The 25717-nt window shown below is 34.5% G+C and overlaps 4 protein-coding genes and 1 long non-coding RNA gene across 5 annotated transcripts; all 5 read right to left on the bottom strand.

Moving 5' to 3' along the window:
- Nucleotides 1–5365: 5365 nt before the first annotated feature.
- On the bottom strand, nt 5366–6025 carry LOC131017438 (uncharacterized). Its single transcript, XR_009099613.1, has 3 exons — nt 5915–6025; nt 5725–5808; nt 5366–5598 (listed from the first exon to the last, which is right to left on the bottom strand). It is a non-coding gene; the product is annotated as an uncharacterized LOC131017438 (long non-coding RNA).
- Nucleotides 6026–7157: 1132 nt separating this feature from the next.
- On the bottom strand, nt 7158–7927 carry LOC131017437 (uncharacterized). The gene is made up of 3 exons (XM_057946184.1): nt 7769–7927; nt 7645–7692; nt 7158–7512 (listed from the first exon to the last, which is right to left on the bottom strand). The coding sequence occupies exons 1-3, from the start codon at nt 7878–7880 to the stop codon at nt 7367–7369; spliced, it is 306 nt and encodes a 101-aa protein (XP_057802167.1). The 5' UTR covers nt 7881–7927; the 3' UTR covers nt 7158–7366.
- A 505-nt stretch (nt 7928–8432) lies between these two features.
- Nucleotides 8433–9667, bottom strand: LOC131018282 (uncharacterized). Its single transcript, XM_057947007.1, has 6 exons — nt 9512–9667; nt 9204–9417; nt 9057–9120; nt 8843–8967; nt 8679–8757; nt 8433–8595 (listed from the first exon to the last, which is right to left on the bottom strand). The coding sequence occupies exons 1-6, from the start codon at nt 9656–9658 to the stop codon at nt 8433–8435; spliced, it is 792 nt and encodes a 263-aa protein (XP_057802990.1). The 5' UTR covers nt 9659–9667.
- A 2921-nt stretch (nt 9668–12588) lies between these two features.
- On the bottom strand, nt 12589–16371 carry LOC131018281 (uncharacterized). The gene is made up of 8 exons (XM_057947006.1): nt 15614–16371; nt 15448–15512; nt 15176–15316; nt 14976–15053; nt 14789–14860; nt 14587–14700; nt 13333–14286; nt 12589–12977 (listed from the first exon to the last, which is right to left on the bottom strand). Exons 2-8 carry the CDS (start codon nt 15479–15481, stop codon nt 12589–12591), a joined length of 1782 nt encoding a protein of 593 aa, XP_057802989.1. The 5' UTR covers nt 15482–15512; nt 15614–16371.
- A 3198-nt stretch (nt 16372–19569) lies between these two features.
- Nucleotides 19570–22941, bottom strand: LOC131017436 (putative late blight resistance protein homolog R1B-17). The gene is made up of 2 exons (XM_057946183.1): nt 19928–22941; nt 19570–19831 (listed from the first exon to the last, which is right to left on the bottom strand). The coding sequence occupies exon 1, from the start codon at nt 22562–22564 to the stop codon at nt 19964–19966; it is 2601 nt and encodes an 866-aa protein (XP_057802166.1). The 5' UTR covers nt 22565–22941; the 3' UTR covers nt 19570–19831; nt 19928–19963.
- Between the last annotated feature and the right edge of the window lie 2776 nt (nt 22942–25717).

Below are 25717 nucleotides of genomic sequence, written 5' to 3'. Positions count from 1 at the left end.
TAATCTAATGTGTTCTCCTTGATAAGTGGCGGCTGCCCACAAATAAAATACTTAAGGAAATAAAATCCTTTCCTATCTCTACAATGCAGCCGCCCTAACCTCCAAAGAAAACACGGGCTGATCGGCCTTTTCACAATAATAAGGCCCAAGATTAATTAAAACAAGAGTATTGGACTTTAATTAAATCTAAAATAATTAACTCCAAGCCCAATCTCTAATCTCCTCCAAAATTCATGCAATTCTTTATCAAAAATCTCGACTTTCACCATCTCTTTGCATCCACGAGCTTCCACTCTCCATCCATCTAATTCCTGCGCCAAATGCCAACAACTTGGGTAATATCAAGGAAAAATCAATGGCAAACGACACGAAAATAGATAACTAAATCACACGCATCAAATCCCCTCACACTTGAATCATACTTGCCCTCAAGTATGAAGTGAAGAAAAGACTCAATAGCGGAAATAGCTATCTAGACAAGACCTCCCCCGACACGACACAAAAGACTCCAAAATAAAAGAACAAACAACGAAAAAGAAAACAGAAAAGAACAAGGACACTAAACAACGAGAAACTCAACTAAAAACAACAGCCAAGTAATCATCAAAACACTAGTAACATGACATACTGCCAAATCGAACCATGCAACTCACAATCGATTCTCAACTCTCAAATCAAGAAAAGGAAATGTCAAACAAGTGTTTTCATTGTCAATATAGTCCAAATCAAGCAACAACGAGTTCCTCTCAAGGTTCACTCTTCTCTCAAGTATTTATTTTGGAAATTCACACACAAGAAGAAAAATCCACTTAGTCGTGATATGTCGTAGTCACATAGTAACTCAAAAAGGTCTTTTCTCATTGGTTGTAATGGGGCTAAGGACCATTCATTATATTGGCAAGATCCTAGGGGTCCTAAGTTTAAACATTGAAAATCAAAGTGCGCACGTCTAATCCAAACCATCATCCACAATTCAAGTTCATGGAGAAAGAAAGAAAGCAACTAAACTTGGGGAAAAACTCCAACAATAACAATGATACTACATGCTCAACTCAAACTGGTGCAACATCTTTTCTTTTCTTTTCTTTTTCTTTTTTTCTTTTTTTTTCGATTTTTTTCTTTCTTTTTTTTTCTTTTTTTTTTTTTTCTGCAGCACCTTTCCTTTTTAATCAACATGCAATCAGCACCTCCCCTTGATCGCCGCCACAGCTCTGGCCAGTAGCTTCGTCGCCCCAGAGCCTCCGCCTCTTCTCTCTATCTCGCTCATCTCCTCGGTGTACCCTCTATTTTTCCCACCCAAAGTCGGCCCTAAATCCGCAGCGCCGCAGACCCTCCATTTTTCCCCTCCCAAAGTCGAGGGCTTAGCAACAAAGGCGGCGGCAGATCTAGGTGGTGGAAATCAAGGCGGCGAATCTAGGGCTCAACAACGAAGGCGGCGGCAGATCTAGGCGGTGAAAATCAAGGCGGCATGCGTCGACTATTTTGCACGAGGTGGGAGGGTCTGGGTTGTGGATTTATCGAAATTTATGCTTTGTTTTGGTTGATGGTGGTGACGAAACTGAATCCGCAGCCTCCCTCTCCTCCGCCTCCCTCTCCTCCCTCCGGCGACCTCTCCACCACCTACAGAGAACCTCCGCCTCTCTCTCTTGCTAATTAATTGTCGAGCTCGTGTTTTGGAAGGTTTATGATGGCGAAAATTGACCATGTTGGTGGCAGAGATCGAGAGGGGACTAGGGCTCGACTTTGGGTGAAGGCAGGGTGGGGGAAGGAGGAAGGTCCATCGTGCTGGAGAAGTGCTGACAACGGCGGTGTGGGAAGTGGCGGCGGCGGGATGGCCGAAGGGAAGGGGGACGATCGGTGGGGGAATGGGGGAAGGGGGAAGGGGAAAGGTGACGTGTAGGTTTCTAGATTTTGGATTTTTTTTTAATTTATATTTTACTCTTAATTAAATATAACCTATTTTTAATCCTTAATAAAACGACGTCGTTTCGTCTAAGAGAGTGACACGTCAGTTTCGATTTTGCCACGTAAGAGACACATCAGCTTTAATTTGGCCGGAGGTTCTCGCCGTGGGAAAATTGCGACTCAATTATAAATTGATGTATTTAAAAGTCAAATTAATGGGTCATGATATAAACCAGAAAATGAAAATTTCTCATGAATTTTCCGGCTATTACCCCTAGTTAATTCTTATCGTTCCACACACATTTTATACATCTAGCAGAAAGAACGTACGTTATACGTGTAATTAATAATATTTTATTTGATAATTTATTATTTTAAAAAATCAATTAATTCATTACTTTTATTAGATAATTTATTGGATGAATATATTTATTTATAAGCCTTATCAATAGCTATAGAAATATATCACATAGATTTAGTGTAATATCTAATGAATTAATATATTCTTATAAATATATAATATGTAAGATAATTTTAAAATAAAATATGTAATAGGGGTAAAATAGGCAATCTACAAGTTGTGCCTTAAAATGCCTTAAGCTCCTTTTCTATTAGTATAGATATAGATAAGGACATGTTTGGTGGGCTCGTTTACCCTTGATTGTCAAATAGTCTGGGGTGTTTAGCGTGTTTGGTAGCTAAGACTAATAACAATTCCGACCCGCGAAAGCCCGAAGGCTTGTTGCAATTTCACTGTTACTTCACGCTTCTACACCCGGCGATGAGCGCCGGTCAAGTTGTTATCCTCAAGAGTAGGATTACTCGAATCCCACCCTTTTGATATGATAAGAATCAAACAAAACTAACTTAAATGATAAAAATAATCAAGTGCCTTGAGATATCTCAGAGTTTCAATCGAACAAAGTAAACAAGGGATTGTCCTCACTATTTTTATATACCAAAGCTAAATCTTTCAAAGTAAACACCCCTTAAAGGATTTTCCAATAAATTCACCTCCACGATTTGTGCGTAGAGTCTTTATTTTCCGATCACTTTGATTTTCCACCATGTTCTTCCCTTAATAGAAGAACAAGAATTTTCAAAGCACAATCAGGCTTCCAGCTGAAAATATTTTAAAATTTTTTGAGTTTGTTTTCGGTGTAAAGCTTCACCAAACGAAGATATTCTTTTTTTGTTTAATTATGCCAACCAAAGCCCAATATTTGTAGCTCACAAGCCCAATATGGAATCAAGATGGCAGCCCATATTACAGTTCGATTAGGTTGGAATTCATATAAAAATTCAATTTGTTAGTTTTATACTTTTATGATGCGTTCTCTTTGGTTGTAAATTTATCATTTCTTTTCCCTCATTTCCTACTTAACCCTTACTTATTCCTCATTTTCACTACAAAGGAGGGATAGTGTTATCACATCATTTTTGGAGGGATAATATTATACCTCATTTGTAGTGTAAATTTGGAATAAGTAATGGTCAAATAGGAAATGAGGAAAAAGAAATGAAGGATTTAAAGGGTGAAATTTTGTCTATCCTTCTTTTTCCCATGATAAATTTATAACCAAAGAGAACGCATCCTTATTGGTTCAGGTGCACTAGAAAATAGAGCTGTAAATGAACCATCTTTCCTTGATAAAAGCTCGTTAGGTAAACAAATCAAGTTTGAACTCGATAGTGTTAGAATGGTTAGCTCGTTAAGTGATTTAATTTTAAAATAAAAAAATATTCTATTATATTATAATCAGTCGTTACAGGGATTAAGACTTTCATTAATTACTTTGCGATAAAAAAATATTTATATTATTTTACTGTGAATAAAATAGTACTCCTTTCGTTCATGAAAAAACTTTCTAAGAAGGAGTAGTACGGATTTTAAGAAAAAAAGTTGTTGAATATATTGAAAGTGGTGAAAAATGTGTTCTAGTAAAGATATTTATTGGCTATAGTCCAAAAATAGGTAGGAAGTTTTTTTGTGGTCGTCTGAAAAAGGAAAAGTAGAAAATTCTTCTATGGTGGGATGAAATATATTTTAAAAATTAATATTAACAATTAATACTTTATATATAAACTAGTATGGCCCATCCGTGCGATGCACGGCGAACATGGAAATCAAACGATATGTTTAAATAAATAAGTATAAATATTAAATATAAATAAAATATAAATAAATGTACAATATATATTAAAAATAAAATATAAATAATTCACATCAATTACTCAATAAAATCTCGAATTTAAAAACATAAATTTTCAACTTTAATTTGTACAAAGTGTAATAATATGTATAGTTATTGAATAATTTTAAACCATTTGATAATGAAAATTTAACATTACATATTATCATTATAGAAAATTGTACGTCGTAGTAAATAAATAAATAAATAGTTATAAAATTTTAACGAAGAGAGAGAAAATAAAATATCTTAATGTTTTCATAATTCATTTTAAATTTATTTTTGATGATTTTTATACAATATTAAATATTTTGTCACGAACTTAAATTTAAGATGCATATTAAATATATATTTATTAATCAAATTTAACGATGTTTAAAAAATAAATTAAATTATATAACAAAATAGGTATAAAAATTGGTGGGAGAAGAGAAAAAAGAGGAAAAAACTGGAGGAAAAAAACTCTTCTTTTATATATTATATAGATTACTCCAACTCTATCAAAATTTTATATACCAGTAAAAATTTTGAATAAAAAATAGTATATATTTGTAAAGCATATTTAAAGATTTCATTTTTAATATATATAAATGTTAATCTGATAATAAATTTAATTGAAAAAATATAATAACATAAATAAGTAAATTGTAAGCAAACATAACTACAAATTAAATTATATAAGAATATCTATTTTTAGATATATATATATATATATAGGGTTAGGTTCAATGAAAAAGACCTAAATGTATGAAAGAAGAGAGAAGTAATCTCATCCGTTGATCTTATCTAATCTAACGGACATGATTTTTTCACGCCATGTTCAACGGATTTTTTCGTTGAACATTCATGAACATATACAATATTTTTGGGGGTTTTGGGTTTCGACCCCCCATATGTTCAATGAAAAAATCCGTTGAATATGGCGTGAATAAATCATGTCCGTTAGATTAGATAAAATCAACGGATGAGATTACTTCTCTCTTCTTTCTTACATTTAGGCCTTCTTCATTGAACCTTTGCCTATATATATATATACTAGAAATTCTGCACCGCGTAGGACGCGGTGTTTCCATAATTGCTCCGTGAATTATGGGACCAATAACACTGCTGGTCGAATCATTTTTAAGTGTTAACATATTATACTATGACTTATAGGTCACAATTGTAATACAGTTAGGAGTATTTAATTTGTATAGCTAGGAGCAACAATCTACACAACATAATTTATATATAAACTATTCAAGTATCCTTTCAGACATTATGCGTTATATATACATATCACATTAAACAAAAACTGCATCGAGGCATATACAATGTACATACAAAAGGTAACCTCAAAATGCTAGTAGAGCCAAAAGTCATAGCTAGATAATTGTACAAAGTACATACAAAAGTTTCTTCAAAGTCTCATAAAATCTTTCACTTCATTAGTCCAATATTCTTCGCCTGATTGTTCTGCCACTCCTTGACTTGAGTGTTGGTGTTTGTGGAACTCTTTTGCCTAAAAGTTGATGATAATATTAATAAAATTAGTTAATGACAAACATAATGTATTTGCATAATATCCTATATCGTTGATGATTTGATTTACAACTATTAACACCATTGTCTCATGTAGAATACTAACCTTTGTTATGCTCGACAACCACTTCAGTAAGTTGGTGGGATGGATCAGATATGCTATTAGACTTCATTTTCTTCGCCTTCTTTGCTGATAATGTTGCACAGAAACCCCCATCAATCATACAAGAACACACTTCAAAGATTAAGTGTTTATGTAATGACAATAGTTTTTCTCTAGTATTTCAGTTTTGTACCCTTAGTTACTTGTTTGTCCTTAGCTTGGGTTATTTTAGTCTTCTTTGATGTTTCTTCCACAAGGTCCTGTTTCTCTTGGTATAGTGTGCCTAAATGATTGAATTAATATTGTTAACAACGAAGAATATTAGAAACAAAAGTTTATCTAATTGGTTGAATAATTACCTGCCAAAGGTAGACATGATTGCATATGAGAATCTTCGACAATTTTTCCATCGGTTGCTCTCGCCACAAATTCATCTACAAATAAAGTTCCTTAATTATATTTGTATACGTTTTATAAGTTGTTGGAGCTAAGCAAGTAACTGTCACACATGTGTATTGGTTCAGATTTCATCGTAATTACACAATAGTAACAAGTGGTAGTTCAAAACATGAATAGAATAAACGTAGACGATATCAATTTAAAATTAGAATATTTAGATGCACATGTTTAAGGATCTTTGATCTTCATGTTCACCTGACTTTATGGCCTCATGCTAATGTTTTTAACTTTCTTTTTTATTTTTGAAATTTCTAACAATGACACAATAATATTTCATCATTTGCTGGATATAAATTCTAACTATTACCTGATAGAGGCATATCCAAATGTGCATTATCAAAGTTCTCAGGTGTATCAACATCCTCTAACATTACAAAACCAATATAATATTGTTAGATCAATCATTATTCTTATATTAGTTATACAATTTCTCTATTGCAATAAAAAGTAAAACACTCACTACTCATGGAAAAGAATATAAAAGGTTTCACCAACATCTGTTCAAAGTGATAAAAAGAATCCTCATTTTCACTAAGCCATGATTATCATTTTCTGGTGGAAAACATATCATGAAAATCTTTAGCAAATTGCACTTAATCTTTTAATAATAATTGGATACCTGAATCTTCATCAGAAAGATCAAAGTGCACGACTTTTTTTCTTTTGCTAACAAATCTTCTTTTGATTTTTCCAATGTTACCTGACATAGTATATGAATTGAACCCGATTTCTTAGATGAATAAAATATGAAAATTAAATCTAGAAAATTTCTTATTGGGTGCGTGCATTTTTTCATCACATACACTTTTGTTATTATATATGTAAAAAATCAAATACACGTCGAACCAAGATTCTTTGAAAATAAATTTCTAAATTTTGGTGACACACCTCTTTCAGCCGATTCCACTACGCAATTCAGACTATCATTTCTTGAATCATCGGATAGAACAATAGAGCAAATTTTCTTTTTACCTCTGAAGATTTCTGTGATGGAGAAGCAATATAGTTATATTAAATGAATTTGCAATTAATATCAAGTATCTATTTATAACAGTGGATGTGATACATGATATTGGTTTATCATCATCAGAAGAAAGACTATCTTCAAATGAGCTTCCAATTGTGTCTGTTGTTGCAAAATTATAATTATTATCTTTTCAAGCAAGAATATCATATCATAATCATTTTAACCAAAATTATAATTATTATCAAGCAAGAATAGCATATCATAATCATTTTCACCTTTGATATATTCAACATGGCTTTCTTGGGACATTTTCCCCTTGCCTTTAGCTTTGGCAGCATCCTTTGCTCGAATGTCTTCATCATTATCTATATTAATTACAACAATCATCATTACAAAAAATCACAATAAATTTTAACTTAATTTAACTAAAATGTTTAAATTTAATTACAACAAATATTAATTGGTTGCTATCACAAAATTAGTTGGAAATATTTCACCTAATGACTCGGGAAAAACCAATTGTCTCGTCGCACTTTTTAGCAGCCCTGGAGAATAAAATACTTAAATTATTATCATCTTAATTTAATAATACATAGAATAGAAGAAAAAAATTATACAAACCTTGCTCCAGATGAGCTTCAGGTTCAATGCTACTTTTCTCAGATGGTATTGCACCATCATCTTGTAAAATCTCAATAGCATCCGCAGTGAAAGTACAAACATCTTTAAACATTCGACTTTTTAACTTTAAGAGTAAGACAATATTGCATAGGCGTTGCCTAAGAAAATCCACCTGCGTTATAGGTCCCTATAATTTTAAAAAGGTATTATTCATTTTTGTAAATGTGATAACAATCAATCATTGTATAGTAGAATACTCACCTGATTTTGTTTTTTATAAAACTCGGAAGGATCTAGGCCAAGAAGTTTTTGAGCTTCTTTCCCCAAAAAAGTGACTTCCACTTGTCCAGATGCATCAAAGACCATGAGACTAAATCTGAAGCTATTGTAAAATCAAGTGTTCAATATACACACTTGTACAAATCTATATAAATTAAGAAAAGAGATATTAATAGATTAGCACCTTCGATTTGCTATTCTCATGTTCTTGCATGGAGTTGAGTAACACATGAACTCCGTACCATATGATGCAACTGTATTTGTGGAACATATTGGACAACCAATGTAAAAGTAGTCTTGGTATTCATTTTCCAATCTTTCTTTAACTTTTACATTAAAGTATGTATTCTGGAAAAGAAATTAAAAAAAAAATGTTAAATTCATGTTACTTGTGCAAGTACAATATAAAGTAAGTCACCTCTTGATTCTGCAACATTTGTTCCACTTTAGTAATCTGCAAAGGTTGCTTGGGTGAGTGCAACACTTTCTTTTCAAAAAAACCACCAGTTTGTATTAAGATGTTAATGGCCTCTTCATTCTCTTGCTTCCTGTTTATGATAATTATAAGCAAGTTAAGAACAAAAATATCCACATGATAAGGTTCTTAATTGTTATACAAATTATACAATACCATCTCTCTAGTTCAATTAGCATTTCATTCTCAAAGCCATCCAAGACAATTGACTGAGCATTGGTGGTCAGACTCAATCCTGAACATTAAAAACAAACCATCATCGGTTGTGCCTAACAATTTATGTATGTATAATTTATCTCACCAAGTAAAATCATGCATACCGTAATATGGCACGACTGAAAAATTCAACAACAACAATGGTATCCTATTCGAAATAGGTTCCAATTTAGCATAGATCTCATCGGATACAGAATCTTCCCAAAATGTCACCACAAACGATTCCAGCCTACATTTCCATGTAATATGTTACTTTAAACTAAACTAAACATATGTAAAGAAATACAAAAATATAAACTCATCGTGTATCTAACATACTCTGTATCTATAGCAGCATACTCACGAATGACTTTACCTTGTCCTTTGACCGTGAAACTCGCAACTGATTAAGTTGCTTAGCTTAACTGATCAATGTCTTTGTTGAGAGGAATTTGTGGAACTCGCAACTTGGAGTTGTTCTAAAACTTAGTCCACCAGCAGGTATCGAATCATTTGGTTCTTCATTCATCGAAGTATCTTTTCTGAACGTCCATTGGTAATTACATGTCACAATTGGATTCCTGTATTGCTTTGGATCAGAAACATAAGCTCCTTTCACCATGTAAACATTACCCTCTTGAAGCACATGTTTGAACCTATCTATATTATCATGGAATATCACAGCATCAAGAGTGTGGCCCTAAAAAGAACAAAAAAATTAATATATGCCACTTTTTATAGGTAAGAAAAACTCACTACAACAACTTAAATGTAAGTGATACTCATTAACTTACCAAGCCATCACCCAAGATTAGTTTCTGAAATTTATTAGGATTATTGTTAGCTTGCTTAGCTCCTAGCTTCTTGATCACTCTCACCTTGCATTTCCATTCCTTCATTCCTGGGAGAATCTCATTCATTGGGATCAAACGCTCTTCCATCTCTTTTGACAACCTAATTGGATCATGGCAGTAAGTAACAAAAGCATTTTAATTACAAAACAAACAATAACAGTTAGATCAAATAAACAGATTCAAATATATATTTTTTATAGTACAAATTCAAGCAAAATAGTAATCTTAACTAATTGGAATTCAATATTATAAGATCCTAAATGTTTCACTAATTCTATCCTATACTCTATTTCAAACTAAGACTACCCCAAAAAAGAGTACACCCCTATAAATACATGCCTTCTACAAAGTACCCAAACTTATCATCATGTCGCCGCTTGCAAAATTTCAGTGTACACAACATTTCTTGTTTCACATGTTGAATCCATATCGGCAACTGGCGGTCGAATCAGGAATTTTATTGAACTTGATGTTCTGACCCTTGATAAAGCAACATATAGCTGTCCATGTGAAAAAACAGGATGAGGCAAATAAACACCAACATGATCCAATGTTTGGCCTTGAGATTTGTTGATGCTGATAGCAAAACACAATCTTAGCGGAAACTGCAGCCTCTTAAAAGTAATTGGACATATGTGTGTATCATCCAACTCCAATGGAATCCTTGGAATTAAAACATATTCACCAGAATGGGTCCCCACAGCAATGACTGCTCTAATCACGTGCCTACCAAGATCACGCACAATTAAACGTGTTCCATTACACACCCCTCCAATGGATTTAAGTTGCGAAGTAACATAACAGGACAATTAACCTTTAATTTAAGAACATGTGGTGGCAATGAACCAACACTAATTGCATTCATATAATCTTGATAGTATTGTTGCTGACTTGGATCGTTTGCATAATCCGTGCTAACATATTCAACCATGTTGCCTGGGAATTTTCCAATCAATGATTCGTTAATTTCCCCCATACATTCATTTTTAGGAGTTAAAATAGCGATATTTATAAAGCTCGAAGAACCGCTAGAATATGCATCAAATGATGGAAATATTTCATTGACCAGTGTGTCAAGAGGCGAATCTGAACCATGGTAAGAAAGGCACATATCATCAGGAAGATTAATATAATCGTCATGAACATTTGGCTCTATGCCTTCACCAACCCTCAATAACAATAAAAACAGGATCCTCCATTGCCCGCATATTCTGTGTCAAATGAATTTTTCGAATAAGAAGCCATATGGATGAAAATACCAAACAAGCATCCACTATCTCTTCACGAGAACCCCTTCGAACAATCGGTATAGTTTGCCTGAAATCTCCACCAAGAACAACTGTTTTCCCACCAAACAATAACTGGTTTTCCATCAAATCTTGCAACAATAAATTTAAAGCTTCAACTGCCTTTCGATTTGCCATCGATGCCTCATCCCATAATATTAGCTTGGCTGCAATTATTAACTTTGCAGGCGCAGTATTCTTGCTTATCGAGCATGACATAGATTCATCTAAATTTAACGGAATTTTAAATCTAGAATGAGCTGTTCGACCATTTGGTAACAAAGAAGCTGCAACACCAGATGAAGTAACTGCAAGTGCAATGTCACCGGTTGAACGAACAGTGGCCAAGATTGCCTTATATAAAAATGTCTTTCCAGTGCCACCAGGACCATCAATGAAAAAGCCTGAGCCAATTGGTAAAGCATCTCTAAATTCAATCCACAGATTTTTGGGATCAGAAGGGGAATTAAAAACAAGTATAATCGCAAATAATTTTCGCAGAGCAGACGGCATTTGATAAGTTGCAGCTTCGTGAATTGCATGCCTAACATCGTTGTCAGAATCCAACAAGCCTCTATCAAGAGCTGCCTCCCGAAAAGACAAAAACAATACTCCATTTGATGTTCTCAAATCTTCAAAAGATGTTGGAGCCCTAACATGATTCAGCAAAAGCCTTAGATAAAAACGCTCCACTTTTGTAATATTGACAGAGACAAGTCTACCAATTGTTCCTAACCTAGAGCGCGGTGTCCACCTCCTAGTTTGTAAGCTCCATACAAAATGTTCAACAAATTCCCGATACAATAAATTTAGTGCTGCAACTTCAACAAATTTATTCATCTCAAAAAACTCTGTAAGTTGTGTCCTGTTAGCACGATCAGAATCTATAATTTTCGGAAGAGATTGGTTGGCCGCGAAGAAAACCTGTTGATACCCCGACAAATGCACGTGTAATTGCAAAACTGATGGATACATATCAAAAATATCAAATCCATAAATTCGCCACATAGCTTCCGGAGCACAAAGCCACCGTGACTTTTGAAAATCAGAAATCTCATCTATTGGCTCTGTAGATTCAACATCAACAATATTGTATGCTATTTGATCATTACCCTTACAAACATATTTGTAAAGATACTTCACTGATCTAACATCCGTACAAACTTGGACATTAATATGGCAATCAAACTTTGCCAACAAATAAGCATTATAAGGGACCACCCATCTGTTATCCAACCACTTGCCACGCACCAAAACCTTTTTTCCATCATCTCTACGCCTGTAGTCAGGGTATGAGTCCAACCGATGTTCAGTGTTTAACTTAAACTCTTTAGGATAATAACTTTTGCATTTTTCCCCTGCATGCATTCTTTGGGTTGAGTTCACCACATGGCCCATGCATCATATGATTAATAACACAAGAATGTAGATGTGGAGTCAGGTCAAGATCTGGAATCTCAGCAGATACAAATCGATCATAAGCCTCAGTTGAAGTCACCTTATATCGTGGTTGTAATATTATCAACCAATGAACATGTGGAAGGCCTCTTTTCTGAAATTCAATCACATAAAAATAAGCTGCAACTACCCCAAACAAAGAGTCTTTTACAATTTCCTTTTTTAGTTCCTCATTTTTTGCCCTGAAAACTCTTGCATACAAATCAGCTCTATTATGACTCTTCTCAACAGGAAATAATTCACTTTGAATTTCCACCCACTTTGGATTACAAGTCATTGTGAGAAAATATCTGGGTGTCCAAATTTCGCGACAAGTGCCAGCGCATTCATGTAACGACAACGTAGATCACGCAGGCCACCTGTAAAGGTCTTAGGAAGAAGAACACGCTTACCAACAGATTTTGCACTAATAACACCATTAGATGTTATACTCTCAACTATCCCTTGATACGATTCAGCCCTCATTTCAAACTTTGACTGATTATGACGAAAAAAATCTAGTCTTTGTGTCTCGATCTTAACATAAGTATCAATCTGAAATTGTTGAATTACTCTACCAGTTCTAAGGATATTTGTTATATCGTCGGTGCGTATTTGAAACAGATAGCAATAATATTCTCTCATAGCAACACATGAAGGAGTTTTGAAATTCCTCAACAAATCTGCATGGAATGATAGATAAGTCCTTACAAAAAAGTAGAATAAACAATATAAAACACAAAATTATCAATAAATATTCCTATTAATTGATTCACGCACCAACCCTTTTTCATGAACAACAACAAAAAAACTATTGTTCTATAAAAAAAAGTCAGCCTAAATAACTCCCATATAAGCAACAAAATTTTCTAGTATATTAATATAAGCACAAAGACATAATATTAAGTTAATAATGAAATCAATGCAACACATCATAGAATGCAAAAAATAATATGAAAAATATAGTAGTAGAGAAACATAAACCACATTGCAGAAGACCTAACAAATGAACATACATCAAAACGATTAAACACGTACTATTTTGTTCGGCAACAAGTAGGGTGTCAGCTTCTTCGTGCCTATGCGGATCAACAGTATTATTTTCATGATCTTCAGTATTTTGTTCAGTTTGGTCCAAATTCAAATCAACGTTGTCAATAGTTTTGGGTATTCCAGCATACCAACCTGGCTCGCCATACGGAAAGATTAGACAGTACTGGAGAGGATCATAGCATCCATAGTAATAGTGCACATAGCGAACACCACCTGATCTTAGGTTGACCCTAATATCACGAGGTTGTTCCATAGATGTTCCCACACCCTCGTTCCAAACTGCAGCAACATGGTCAACTACTGGAAGATTATAAACACGTTGGTCAAGTTTAGGATTGGCACGCAACACTATAGCATAACTATCCAGGTCATCCTTGTTTTGCAAATTGGTGAAGAAATTATGGTATGGATTATTAGTCAAGATGTTCACCAACAATGAAACTATAACACGGTCTAATCCTTCAGATTGAGATACACGATTATCCAACTCTCTCTCAGTGCCATAGAAATATAACTGCAAATGCCTCGGGACACCATCCTTGGGTGTTAGTTCATGGATATAATGCCGAACAATACCCTGCACTTTGAAGGTGTAAACCCCTTTGTTAACTTTAGCCAAAGCTTCATCATAAGTCATCTTAATAGATGTGAATGCCAAAGAATTATTATATGTCCTGCAACGCCGACGGAACTCGACCCCCAAAGTTGTCATATCATTTACATAGAGGTTCCATAACTCATCTGGCATTTTGGGCAACTGCATCTTTATTTTACCTGATGCGCAACAGAATGCGGGAGGTTCATTAGCGAATCGAATAGCTTTACAATGCTGACAAGGGTCTTTATGTGGTAGTTCATAAGCCTTATTGGGTATTTCAATTAATCTTCTGAACATCTCAATATCTTTTTGCATAGCCGAGCGTGAAGTTGATGTGCGGCCTAATTATGCAATAATGAAAAAAAAAATCAAAAGTGAGCAATATGCATATCAAAATTATAATAAACAAATTAAATAAACAACAAGAAACATAAAAAAGAATGAAAGCCTTTGATTGAGAATAATTTTAGCATTCTCCTTGAAAAATCTGACCATCCATTTTGAGCAAAAGGCACATTAATTTACAGACAAGCAATATGGAAAAATTTTACATCATCCAATCTGTACCACTAATATACATTATAAACAAAGGTGCAACTGTTAATAATTTAATAAGGTAATCAACAGACATAAACACATACGTTTTGAGCGCCTTTGTCCACAAGAAGCTTTAGATAAACATTTAGACCGTGAAACATTAACATTATTAGACAAAGGCCGTTGCGTCACATCGGAACCCAATCGGCGCAAGCAGCCTGCGGAACCATCAAAATGCAAGAGTAGTTACAAAGTCAAGATAAGTAAATAAACAATAACACTAAATAAAATTAATTATAACAATACCATTTGACAATATGGAACAAGGGATCGCATTTGTTGGGCCAAAGAAAACTTGACCACTTTTAGAAGAAGAGCCTAGCAAATGAAAACAAAACGATTGTTAATACAAAACACATCAATTTTTCAAATATATGCTAAATTCTTAAAAGCTCTAAAGAAATTTCAAACAAATACAAGAGAAATCATAAACCTGTCACTTGCGAGAGTGGAACACTCCCATCAGTGTCAACAACGAGAACACGCCTCTTTCTTTTTTGTGAAGTCTCATCTGAAAATTATGAACCATAGTCAATAAAAAAAAGTAATAGCAACATCACTTGCTAAGCAGGGCCACATAATGTCAAATTAAATTGTGCAAAATCTAGACACAATCCAACAAATATTCTGCACCTCGCAAACTTCTCGACTCAGTAGCTGGAGCATGCGAACACTCAGGGTCAAAGATAATTGGCATAGCCATATCAGTTACAGACGGAGGAGGTAAACTAAAAAATAAACGTCTTGAAGCTGTCACAGGGCCGTCTGAGCCATCTGAACACAAACATAATATTAAATTTGTTTCAAAACAAATAAAAGCAACAAAGAATTGGAAAGTAATACAAATGAATTACAAAAAAAAACACACACACACACATAGAGACATAGAATCAATAGTAAGCAACCTTCCGTTGAAAGCACACGTCTTCTTTTTGCCATAATAAAATATCTGAAAAATGCGGTCAATGTCCTGACACATGAGAAGTCAGTTATTTAGCTGGTGATATAAAATATGAAAAAAAATGAAACTCAAAAATACTATTATGAAATCAAAGTAGGGCAGCGACTCACCGAAGCTGCAATAAATGGATTGAAGTGTTCCAGCACAGAAATTTGATGGGAGCAAACACGAGTGGACCTCGAGGGGACCCGTCGAAAACCAGAAATCGAAAATAATAATCCCGTACAGCAAAAAGTAACAAATCCTTAAAAAACCTAGAGGCTAAAAGCAATAACCCAATCTGCTCCTAGTCCTAGAATAATGAACCCCATTCTCTAAACTTCAAACCAATAACTACAACAGAAACATTGCGATATGACTTTTAAAAAGATCACAACACAAAAAAAAATAATGGAACAAAACAAAGCGCACCGTTGAATTTGGAGAGGTGGAATAGCTTTCTTGGAGTAGAAACAAAAAGGGAGAAAAAACACAAAATTAGAGAGTAAAAAAAATGTTGGAGATCATAAGTGGGTGTGTTGATGATGAATCAACTATAGTTTTATACATTTAATTCTCAAGAACTATAGTTCTATATTTATGATGGTGCATTAGTACATAATATGTGGGTGTGTTGAAAAAAATGATGTTTCATAGGCAAGCTCAAGTTGTTTATACTTTTTAACATTGAGCCTAAAAACTAATACATTTTAATTTACTGGGATTTGAAGACATAAGAGAGAAAATCCATGTTGTGGAGACTTACTCAAGTGTCAGAGAATACTCACTACTCTTGAAGAAGTGAATGTCAATAAACGAGCATGTGTTTGATAATAATTTAGATAAAAAAATTAGAATGAATATTCAAATTACACATAGAAAAAAAAAAGGAAATCATATTAATACTATTCTATATAAAAATTAGTCCCCATGAAAAAATAAGAATGTCAAAGTTTCATCAAAATCCTACTTATTTACTGTATTTAAATTGTAATTTTCAAATAAGACACAACAAAAATAAATCCACATTCAAATTAATTTGAAAGAAAAATGCATTGAAGCTTGTCCAACCATACATTATTAAATCAGTTATATTCAATTAATCAATTAAAATAAGTTTAAATTAAAACTCTAAGCCCATTCCTCCAATCATATTTCATGACCATCACGTGCACTCATGAGCAAGCCCAAACATACATTATTATTATCAATTAAAAATAGAGCCCTAGTCAAAATCCACACAATTAATATACTCCATATGCGTTCTCTCTTATGCATAATTGCACCCACAATTTCCTCTCTATACCCTGTAACTCTTTCGGTCTCTCTACTCTCTCTCACACCTTCATCTCTCTCTTTACTTCACATTTGCAATAAAGAGTATATCTCAACCCCAAAGCCCTCTTCTTCTTCTTCTTCTTCTTTTTCCCCTTTTTTCTTAATTTCCAATGAATAACCAGAAAATAGCTTGTTCTCTCGTAGACCTCACTGTCTTCCCCATCGTCGACCCACTCTTCTCACCTTGGCCCGACTATGAACAGCTAAGATAGCCGCTGCTGATGCCGATGCCGATGCCGACGCCGGCCAGTACTCTGAACGCAGACAACGACACAAGAAACTGCCAGAACTCAGCTAAAGCTGATGCCGGTGCCGACACCGACACCGACACCGGCCAATACTCTCAAAACAGAGAACAACGACACAAGAAACTGATCCACAAATCAGCTAAAACTCAGCCAAGACTCTCTGTTCCCGATCGGTACTCTCAAAGCAAACAACAAAGCAAGAAACCCAGCCACAAGACTCGCCGACACCGGGCAATACTCTCAAAACAGAGAACAACGACACAAGAAACTAATCCACAAATCAGCTAAAACTCAGCCAAGACTCTCTGTTCCCGATCGGTACTCTCAAAGCAAACAACAAAGCAACAAACCCAGGCACAAGACTCTAATTCGATTTTGTTATGGTGAGCTCTGTTTTTTGTAAAAATTCTAGGGTTATTTAAAAAATTAATGATAAAAAGCAGGGTGCAGAAATCAAACTCACCTCCTTGTTTTGTTGGTATAATGGATTTGTCTAGTGTGATCTTTTGTTGGATTGAGATCAGATTTTTCACTTCCACCGAGCAAAGATTCTACAGGAAATCTTTCTCTTTTTCTTGCGAATCTGTAAACATATAGAAAGTAAAAAGTGAAAAAGGAAAATGTGCAGAGGAGATAAAGAAAAAACAGATATTTGTTTGTTGTTTTTGCAAAAAAACCCACGAATGAAAAAAAATTTACCAAAATACCATGGGGCACTATTTTTTCTACAGTATACTATTCCTATCAACAGTAGCCAAGTTCTCTCTTATTAAGATTGTTAAATATATATAAATATATATATATATATATATATATATATATAGGGTGCGGTTATAGTGAGAACCACAATTATCGTGAGAACATAAGAACCAAAAAAATTACTGCATCTGCTATACAAACTAATGCATCCGCTATTAAATTTAATGCATCCGAAAAAAATAATTTTTTGCTCCCTTCAGGATTCGAACCCAGCATCTGCATCCATCCACTAAGATGATGCATCCACCGTAGATCTTGATGATCGAATGGCTTAAAATGGTTCTGCGTTCTTATTTTATTAGTGGTTCTTATTTGAACCTCTCCCTATATATATATATATATATATATATATATATATATATATATATATATAAAATCATCCGTCTCCAAAATTATAAAAAAATTAATACAAAGTAAACTTTTAAAATTATTATTATTAAAATTAAATTATTCTAAAATAAACGTATAAATCTCATTCTCTTTAGTTGTATTAAAAAGTATTATAACTTAAAAATATGTACATATAAAAGCACAAAAATTAATATATAACAAAAATATAGAAAGGGAAAATTAATATATAAAAAAGTAAAGAAAATAGAAAAAAATTGTATACTCCGCAATAAGAAGATGGGAGTGAGAAAAAAATTACTTTGATCGTAAATATAAAATATAAAATTATGATATTCATAAATATTCCATTAAATATTTAAATTATAAATATATATATAATTTAAATATTTAATGGTATATATATATATATATATATATATTATTCAAATATATATTCACAACTATAAAAATATTTGATTTCATATTTAAGTTGAGGCCCAAAATATATTTTTTTAAAAGCCCAACACCTTCATGATAAGTCCACCATCGAAACTCCATTTATTAGGGATGGCATGAATTTAATACTTCATCATTATTTCGTCTCTCTCATCTCAGTTTTCTCTCGTCAAATCACGCCAGGCCTCTAAAGTTTTAAACCCTTCGATATCTCTCCTCATCCTCCTTGAAATTCGGCGACAGCTCGTTGCCGGGACTCAGCCGCGATTGTTGTCCTCCATCCTATCTCTCAAAATTGCTAAACCTTATTGGACCGCGATTGTTGTCAGCCGCGATTGCCGCCGTTGTCAAGACGCTACCGCCATCTCCATCTGCCAGCGATCAGTCGTACAATTAACAACAGCCAATTGCCGTAGTCTTTCAATTCCTCTGCTAAATAGCAAAGTCGTCCAGCCACCACCTCATTCGCCTCTTTCTTTATCCATTTTTCTAATTATTGTTCTTTCTCTACCCTATTCACCTAAATCTATTTGGAAAAAAATCGAATAAAAATTCAAATAATTTCAAATTCGAATAATTTCTGCTGATTTCTGATTTTTGTGTGTATTTGCTCATCTTTTGTGTGAATTATATAGATTAGATCTTATTGTGTGAACTGTAGAAAAAATATTTCAACGTATACTCCTCTTATTTTTCAGGTTTGATTTATTTGTAGATTGATTTTCTTTCTTCCTATTTCAGTTCAGAATTTTTTGTTGATTGATTTATGGAGAAATTCTGTTTACTGAGAATGAAGATTTGGAAGATAGATGAGACGGAAGACTGATTCGGCAAAAAGCAACACACGTTTATTCAAACACCAACTACAATTTTGAAAGTAAAAACTGTAAAATAAATTGCGGGGAAATTGTTACCGTTAAAATTCCTTCTTTATATATAATATAGATTAATCTAATTTCAAGAATCTAATTTCAAGAGCTCGTTTCAACATTTTTGTTTTTGAGAATCAAGATACATATTACATCATGAAATTGTATATTACATCGATGAATGAATCAAATGACAATCATGCTATTACAAGTAAATAACCAAATAAGTATAATCCAACAAACCAAATAAAATACAACCCACATGCTACCGGTGGAACTTAACCAATGACCTCTTGATAGAAAAAGTCTTTTGGTGGCTCAACTTTACCACTTCACCGAGCTTCCTACTCTGATAAAGAAAGCATGAAAACAAGAAAGCATAAATAACAGAAATAAATTCTTCATACAATACAGTGGAAACATGAGATGTGTGTAAATCTCAAACCTGTCAAAAATCGGGGCAAAGCGGATTTCTGATTGGCTAATAGTTAATGCAACGAACTTCAAAGACATCATCTCCATAATTTTGTTGCTCTTCTCGTATTAGCTTGACAAAGTCTGCCAGAGATTTCTTACAGTTCTTAACCTCAATCAACTTGAGTGTCTGAATTTCTCCCATATCATCTGGAATGTCACTCAGACTCCAGCAAGAGTGAATCAGCAGGTGCTCGAGCAACGGAAAGTGGCTGCCCTCGGAGTTCCAGTGCTTGAGATTTGATTGCTCAATCAGCAGAAATCTCAGCTTTGAGAAGTCCTGGTCACGAGTGATCCATTCTTGTTTCTCGAATCCGAATTGTCTCAGTTTAAGCACTTCAAGATTAGGCAACGGGCCGACAATGTTGAGGTAACGGTTGTAACGACCCCAACCGGTCAAGGCTAGCTTTCTCAGCGAGCTCGGAAGGGAGAGATTATGGACATAAGCATATTCCCTCAAATCTGTGAGTTCCAGCTTCAGATTTTCAAGATGTACAAGATTATGGAAGAGTAAGTCTCTAACATGGACATCATAAGAGAGAGACAGTTTCTTGATGTTGGGAATCATGTCGAGCAAACTAGACAGAAAAACGACATCACTCAGTTTCCCAAGTGTTTGAAGATTTTGTAGAGACAAAGTGGCACCATCTCGATAATAAGGTAAGTGAATAGAAGGAAGGAAACAGAGATGCCTGAGTTGCGGCATATTCCAAATTTCACGTGGCAAATCCGCGAACTGAAATATGTTGTTGATTATCAAGGTTTGAAGAGATTGAAGGTTTGATATTGCGCTTGGAATTGGATCATTGCAGCAGAAAGCAAGGTACCTCAAATGGAATAGCTCGAAAAATTGAGCGGGAACCAAACGAGACGACGTATATTCCACTCTCAACACATCCAAGACTCTGAGCAATCTGAAACTCCCAAAAGAGACAATTTCATCTTGGAAATACAATATAGTACGGATGGTCGAGCTGAAGATGCTAGCGAAAGAATCAGTTTCATCAAATTGAGAAATACTTATCCTGCGCTCGTCTTTCATGCTTTTCTTGAGCTCCCGCGCTCTCCCACCCTTAACGTGCACGAGAAACTTCTCTTCCTGCGATTGCTTTAAGCACAAGTCTCGTACCAGATCATGAAGGCTGCAATTTTTTATTTTTCCATTAGACTTACTCTTGGAAACAATAATAAGACTTCTCTTGATAAGATATTCTAGATACTCTTCTGCAGTGTCTTCAAAGCTTTGAGATGCAACTGGTTTCACAAAGCCTTCAGCTATCCATAACCTCATCAGGTCTAGAACCTTATTCTCGTGGTCTTCTGGAAATCCTCCCATGTATAAGAAACACGGCCTCAAATGATGAGGCAAATGGTTGTAACTCAAGGATAGAATCTTCTGCACCTGCCCATCTGTAGTGGCAAGAGCTGATTTTACATTTTTGGCGATTTCCTCCCACGAAGTTTTAGTTTTACTCACCGTGGATAGAAGTCCTGCAACCACCACCACTGCAAGGGGCAGTCCTCCGCAGCTTCTTGCAATCTCCCTTCCCGTGGTCTCCAATTCACGAGGAACGGGATCTTGGCATCCGAACACCTTCCCTCGTAGTAGATTCCAGCTTTGATCCGCATCCGCCAAACTCATCTCGTGGGGAGGCCGGGAGGAGTCAGCATAAGCAGCAACATCTCCGAGCCTCGTGGTTAACAGGATCCGACTCCTGTTATTGTTGTTGGGAAATAACCTCTTCACATCATCCAATAGCTTTGTGCTCCATATATCATCCATTACAATCAGAAACTTTCTCTCTACAAGGATCTTGTAGATTTTCTCCGCCATTTTACTGTTGCTCTTTCTAGAGATCTCTTCATTCTTCCATTCTTTGTCGAATTCTTTCAAGCAATCTAGGAGATCTGAAAGAATTCTTCCTTCACTATAATCCTGTGATACTGTGACCCAAGCACGAATATGAAAATGCTCCATGATTAACGGATCATCATAAGCGTTTCTAGCGAGAGTCGTCTTGCCAATACCTCCCATGCCGGTTATTGGGAGGATTTGGAGCTGTCGCGAATCTCCACAAAGCCAAGCCTTTATTTCTAGCAAATCTTCATCCAAGCCAACCATATTGATTTTGCCAGCTTCTGGAACTCGCGGTGATGAAGAACTAGCACCAACGATATCATCTGGTTGTGCATCTTTGATGACGATGCCATTTTTGATCTCCACCACCTCTCCGGTGATTGAATCCATTCGATCTCTTGCTCTGCGCAACTGGAATATAAACTTGATTCTACTTAGTTCCGCAATCCAGTGGCTATATCTAATATTGAACATGATTTTTTCAATCCAATGAGTATATCTAATATTGAAGCTGAGTTTTTCTGACATGTACAATTCAATAACATCTTCAGCCTCCATTGCGGCATCCCTCATTCTTGCTTCCAAACTCTTGGCTTTCTCCGGAAAATTCTCAAGAAAAGCTCGGAGTGAAATGACATATTTATCGAGAGATATAATATGTTCTTTTTCATGAGGAGAAATGGAAAGTTGATTATGATTGAGGATTTGATCAATGGTTCTTTCAAGTGAAACAAGAGTAGAATAAGCCATCCTTACTCACACTCTCAGCTACAAGATTGTGTTAATCAAAGGTAGAATAACAAAGAGAAGGGAAAGAAACTATGCTCTAACCACAAGATTTAGCAGATGAAATGGAGGAACTGTAAAGAGAGAGAAAAAGAGGGGTAAAAAACAATCCTCTTCATACAAGAGATTTTGGTGAACTATAAAGGAACATTGAAATAAAAATAGAGAGAGAGAGATGAAGAGAAAGAAACTATCCTCTCAATACTAGATTTCGAAGATGAAACAATGGAACAACTGCAGAGGGAGAATGAGAAGAGAAGAAATAAACTATGCTCATGCTACAATATTTTGCAGATCATATTAAACAACAATAACAATTGTAGAGAGAGAAACTGGTAATGTAAAAAAAGCACCAGAGACTACTTGTAATTTTAATAAATATGCAAGTGAGCATGCATGACATCCCAACTAACAGATTATTTTAAAAATCATTGCTTCTCCCGATAATAATAAATTACGCCATTTAAGTAATTAACTAATTAAATAGACACAATAGATCTATCATTGAACAAGTCATTTCATGAAAGGTGAAAGCTCAATAGATTCCATGAAATTAATAAAATCATTAGTCCACATGAGCCAGCTAAGATACGGATTAAACAAACTTTAAATCTTAATAATAGAAAATTAACTTGAAAAGCTGGCCTTTAGTGGGTGACTTTATTGTACTCCCTCCGTCCCCCAAACATCTTCCTAAAGGAGGATGACAAGAGTTTTAATAAAAGTTAATTGTGTATTTGTTGGACGGAGAATAGATCCCACAAAAAGTGAATGCAATTATTTTTCAAAAATAAATTAGGAAGATGTTTAGGGGACAGCCCAAAATAGAAAGAGGGGAAGATGTTTGAAGGACGGATGGAGTAATTAATTTTGACAATTACTTCTTAGTTCACTGGATCCAAGAAACATAGCTGTAGATGGCCATTTAAATAATCTGCATTAGCTGTCAATTAACATCTTGTGCATTTTAACAAAAATAAAATAAAATAAGAAAGCTAGTTGATAAACTTATCAAATTAACATTCACTAATACTCACTCCGTCCCTGAAATAGCTTTTTCTTTGGGGACGATATGGGTTTTAAGAAAAAGTTGTAAATAGTGGAAAAAAAGTACTCCCTCCGTCCCAGCTTTTAGTATCCAACTTTCATTTTTTAGCCGTCCCACATTTTGGTATCCATTTCTATTTTTGGTAAAAGTAGGTGGGGCCCTTACTCCACTTTAATTATTTTAACTCTCACATAAAATGTGGGACCCTTATTCCACTCACAACACATCAATCACTTTATTAAAACCCGTGTCGTTCTCAACTGGATACCAAAAGCCGGGACGGAGGGAGTATTATATTTATTATTGAAAGTTGTGAAAATGTGTTATAATTAATATTGAGAGTGGTGAAAAGTGAAAAGTAAGAATAAATAAAGTATTATTAATGGTGGGGTAGTTGTCCAAAAATGAAAAGAAAGAAAGAGGAAGTTATTTGGAGGACGTCCCAAAAAGAAAAAAGAGGAAGTTATTTCAGGGACAAAGTGAGTACAAAGTAAATCACAAGATTCACAACGAACAAATATAAAAATCGCCGGTGCTATTATTCTCTTCAGACTTATGTTCATTAGAATATAGTCCAAATTTCTCACATTAAAGCCTTGATATTTTTCAAAATTAGAGCACTGGTTCATGATCTTGTCCATCAGTTTCTGTGGGATTGTCGATTTTGTTGGAAAATCCCAGCTCGCCGTTCCGCTCTTGATGGTAAGCACCTTCCTCAGTTGAAATTGAATCCTCAATATCGATATGATTCTTCTTATTGATCCAAGCTATAGACTTCTTCTTGCTCGTATATACTCTCATTAATTTGAATGTGTATCTTGGAATTGTCATTTTCTAGGTTTTCGCACGACATTTAAAATTGGTTATTTATCCTCCAATTAAAAATTCATTTTAAATTATTCCATGGGTATAATTATCCCCAAATTAATACTGAGTTGGACTTCGAAATTGCCAACATGGCGTGATGACATCGGAATTGCCAACGTGGCGTGATCGTATGACGAGTGAAACGACCCTAGCCTTATATAGGCTTTAGTAGGCCTTAACAACATATTTTGTTGAGTTTTTTTATATATATTTATTGAATTTATATAATAAATTTGTAGTCAAAAAATTAATAAGTCTTGAATTTAAATAACAGATTTTTATGTGATAAACCGATAGACTCTTATCAAACTTGTTTAGAATTGTGATTGGAGTGGAATTCTTTTATGTTTATGATTATGATAATAATCAACTAAATAATAATAATAACAATCTATATCTATATCTATATACTAATAGAAAAAGAATCTAAGCATTTTATGGGACAACTTGTGAATTGCCTATTTTACCCCTATCATATATTTTATATTATAATATTTATAAAATAAATTTAATAGCTTATTGCATTAGTTATCGGATACATCAAATAGATTAGCATTAGTTTAGAATTCTAATTCCATTAGAATTCTCTCTCTCTCTCTCTAAAGCTTTAATAGCTTATTGCATTAGTTATCGGATACATCAAATAGATTAGAATTAGTTTAGAATTCTAATAATTCTGGCGAAACTACGTATTGATCAATCAGCGCGCACCTGCTCATGTCGACGCCGTTCGCACCTCCGGCCGGCCAACGAATCGCTGCCGTTCCCATCCGCTATCTCGTCCTCTCGCCGCCAACCAAGCTTCAAGTTTGTGATTTTGGTTTATAATCTAATTCTGGCGAAACTACATATTGATCAATCAGCGCGCACCTGCTCACGTCGACGCCGTTCGCACCTCCGGCCGGCTAACGAATCGCTGCCGTTCCCATCTGCTGTCTCGCCCTCTCGCCGTCAACCGTCTAGGGCTCTATATGTCGCTCTCCAGTCAGGTAGGTAAGCCCTCAAACTACAAACTGTTATTTCATTATACTAGCAGTAAGAACGTGCGATGCACGTTAAACACATGTGTTTTTGTACTATGTAAATATAATTGATAGATATTATTATATAATTTCGAATATTTGTATTTTTTTATTAATTTTATTTTTACTATGTAAATAAAATTCATAGATATTTTTATATAGTTTTGAATATTTGTATGA

This window comes from Salvia miltiorrhiza, chromosome 3 (assembly GCF_028751815.1).
Source record: "Salvia miltiorrhiza cultivar Shanhuang (shh) chromosome 3, IMPLAD_Smil_shh, whole genome shotgun sequence".
Classification (NCBI taxonomy): domain Eukaryota; kingdom Viridiplantae; phylum Streptophyta; class Magnoliopsida; order Lamiales; family Lamiaceae; genus Salvia; species Salvia miltiorrhiza.
Note: the sequence above shows the minus strand (reverse complement) of the source record. Positions and strands in the feature narration are given on the sequence as shown.

Excerpts from the sequence above, each read along its gene's own strand:
- LOC131017437 (XM_057946184.1), bottom strand. The coding sequence starts at position 7,880 with ATGTTTAAAGATGTTTGTACTTTCACTGCGGATGCTATTGAGATTTTA. Across the intron at positions 7,693-7,768 it reads TGAAGCTCATCTGGAGCAAG|GGCTGCTAAAAAGTGCGACG; the intron begins GTTTGTATAATT and ends TTTATTCTCCAG. Across the intron at positions 7,513-7,644 it reads GGTTTTTCCCGAGTCATTAG|ATAATGATGAAGACATTCGA; the intron begins GTGAAATATTTC and ends TAATTAATATAG.
- LOC131018282 (XM_057947007.1), bottom strand. The coding sequence starts at position 9,658 with ATGGAAGAGCGTTTGATCCCAATGAATGAGATTCTCCCAGGAATGAAG. Across the intron at positions 9,418-9,511 it reads TAATCTTGGGTGATGGCTTG|GGCCACACTCTTGATGCTGT; the intron begins GTAAGTTAATGA and ends TGTTCTTTTTAG. Across the intron at positions 8,758-8,842 it reads TTCAGTCGTGCCATATTACG|GATTGAGTCTGACCACCAAT; the intron begins GTATGCATGATT and ends TTTAATGTTCAG.
- LOC131018281 (XM_057947006.1), bottom strand. The coding sequence starts at position 15,481 with ATGGCAAAAAGAAGACGTGTGCTTTCAACGGAAG. Across the intron at positions 14,701-14,788 it reads TTGTTCCATATTGTCAAATG|GCTGCTTGCGCCGATTGGGT; the intron begins GTATTGTTATAA and ends ATGGTTCCGCAG. Across the intron at positions 14,287-14,586 it reads TGGACAAAGGCGCTCAAAAC|GCCGCACATCAACTTCACGC; the intron begins GTATGTGTTTAT and ends TTGCATAATTAG.
- LOC131017436 (XM_057946183.1), bottom strand. The coding sequence starts at position 22,564 with ATGGCTTATTCTACTCTTGTTTCACTTGAAAGAACCATTGATCAAATC.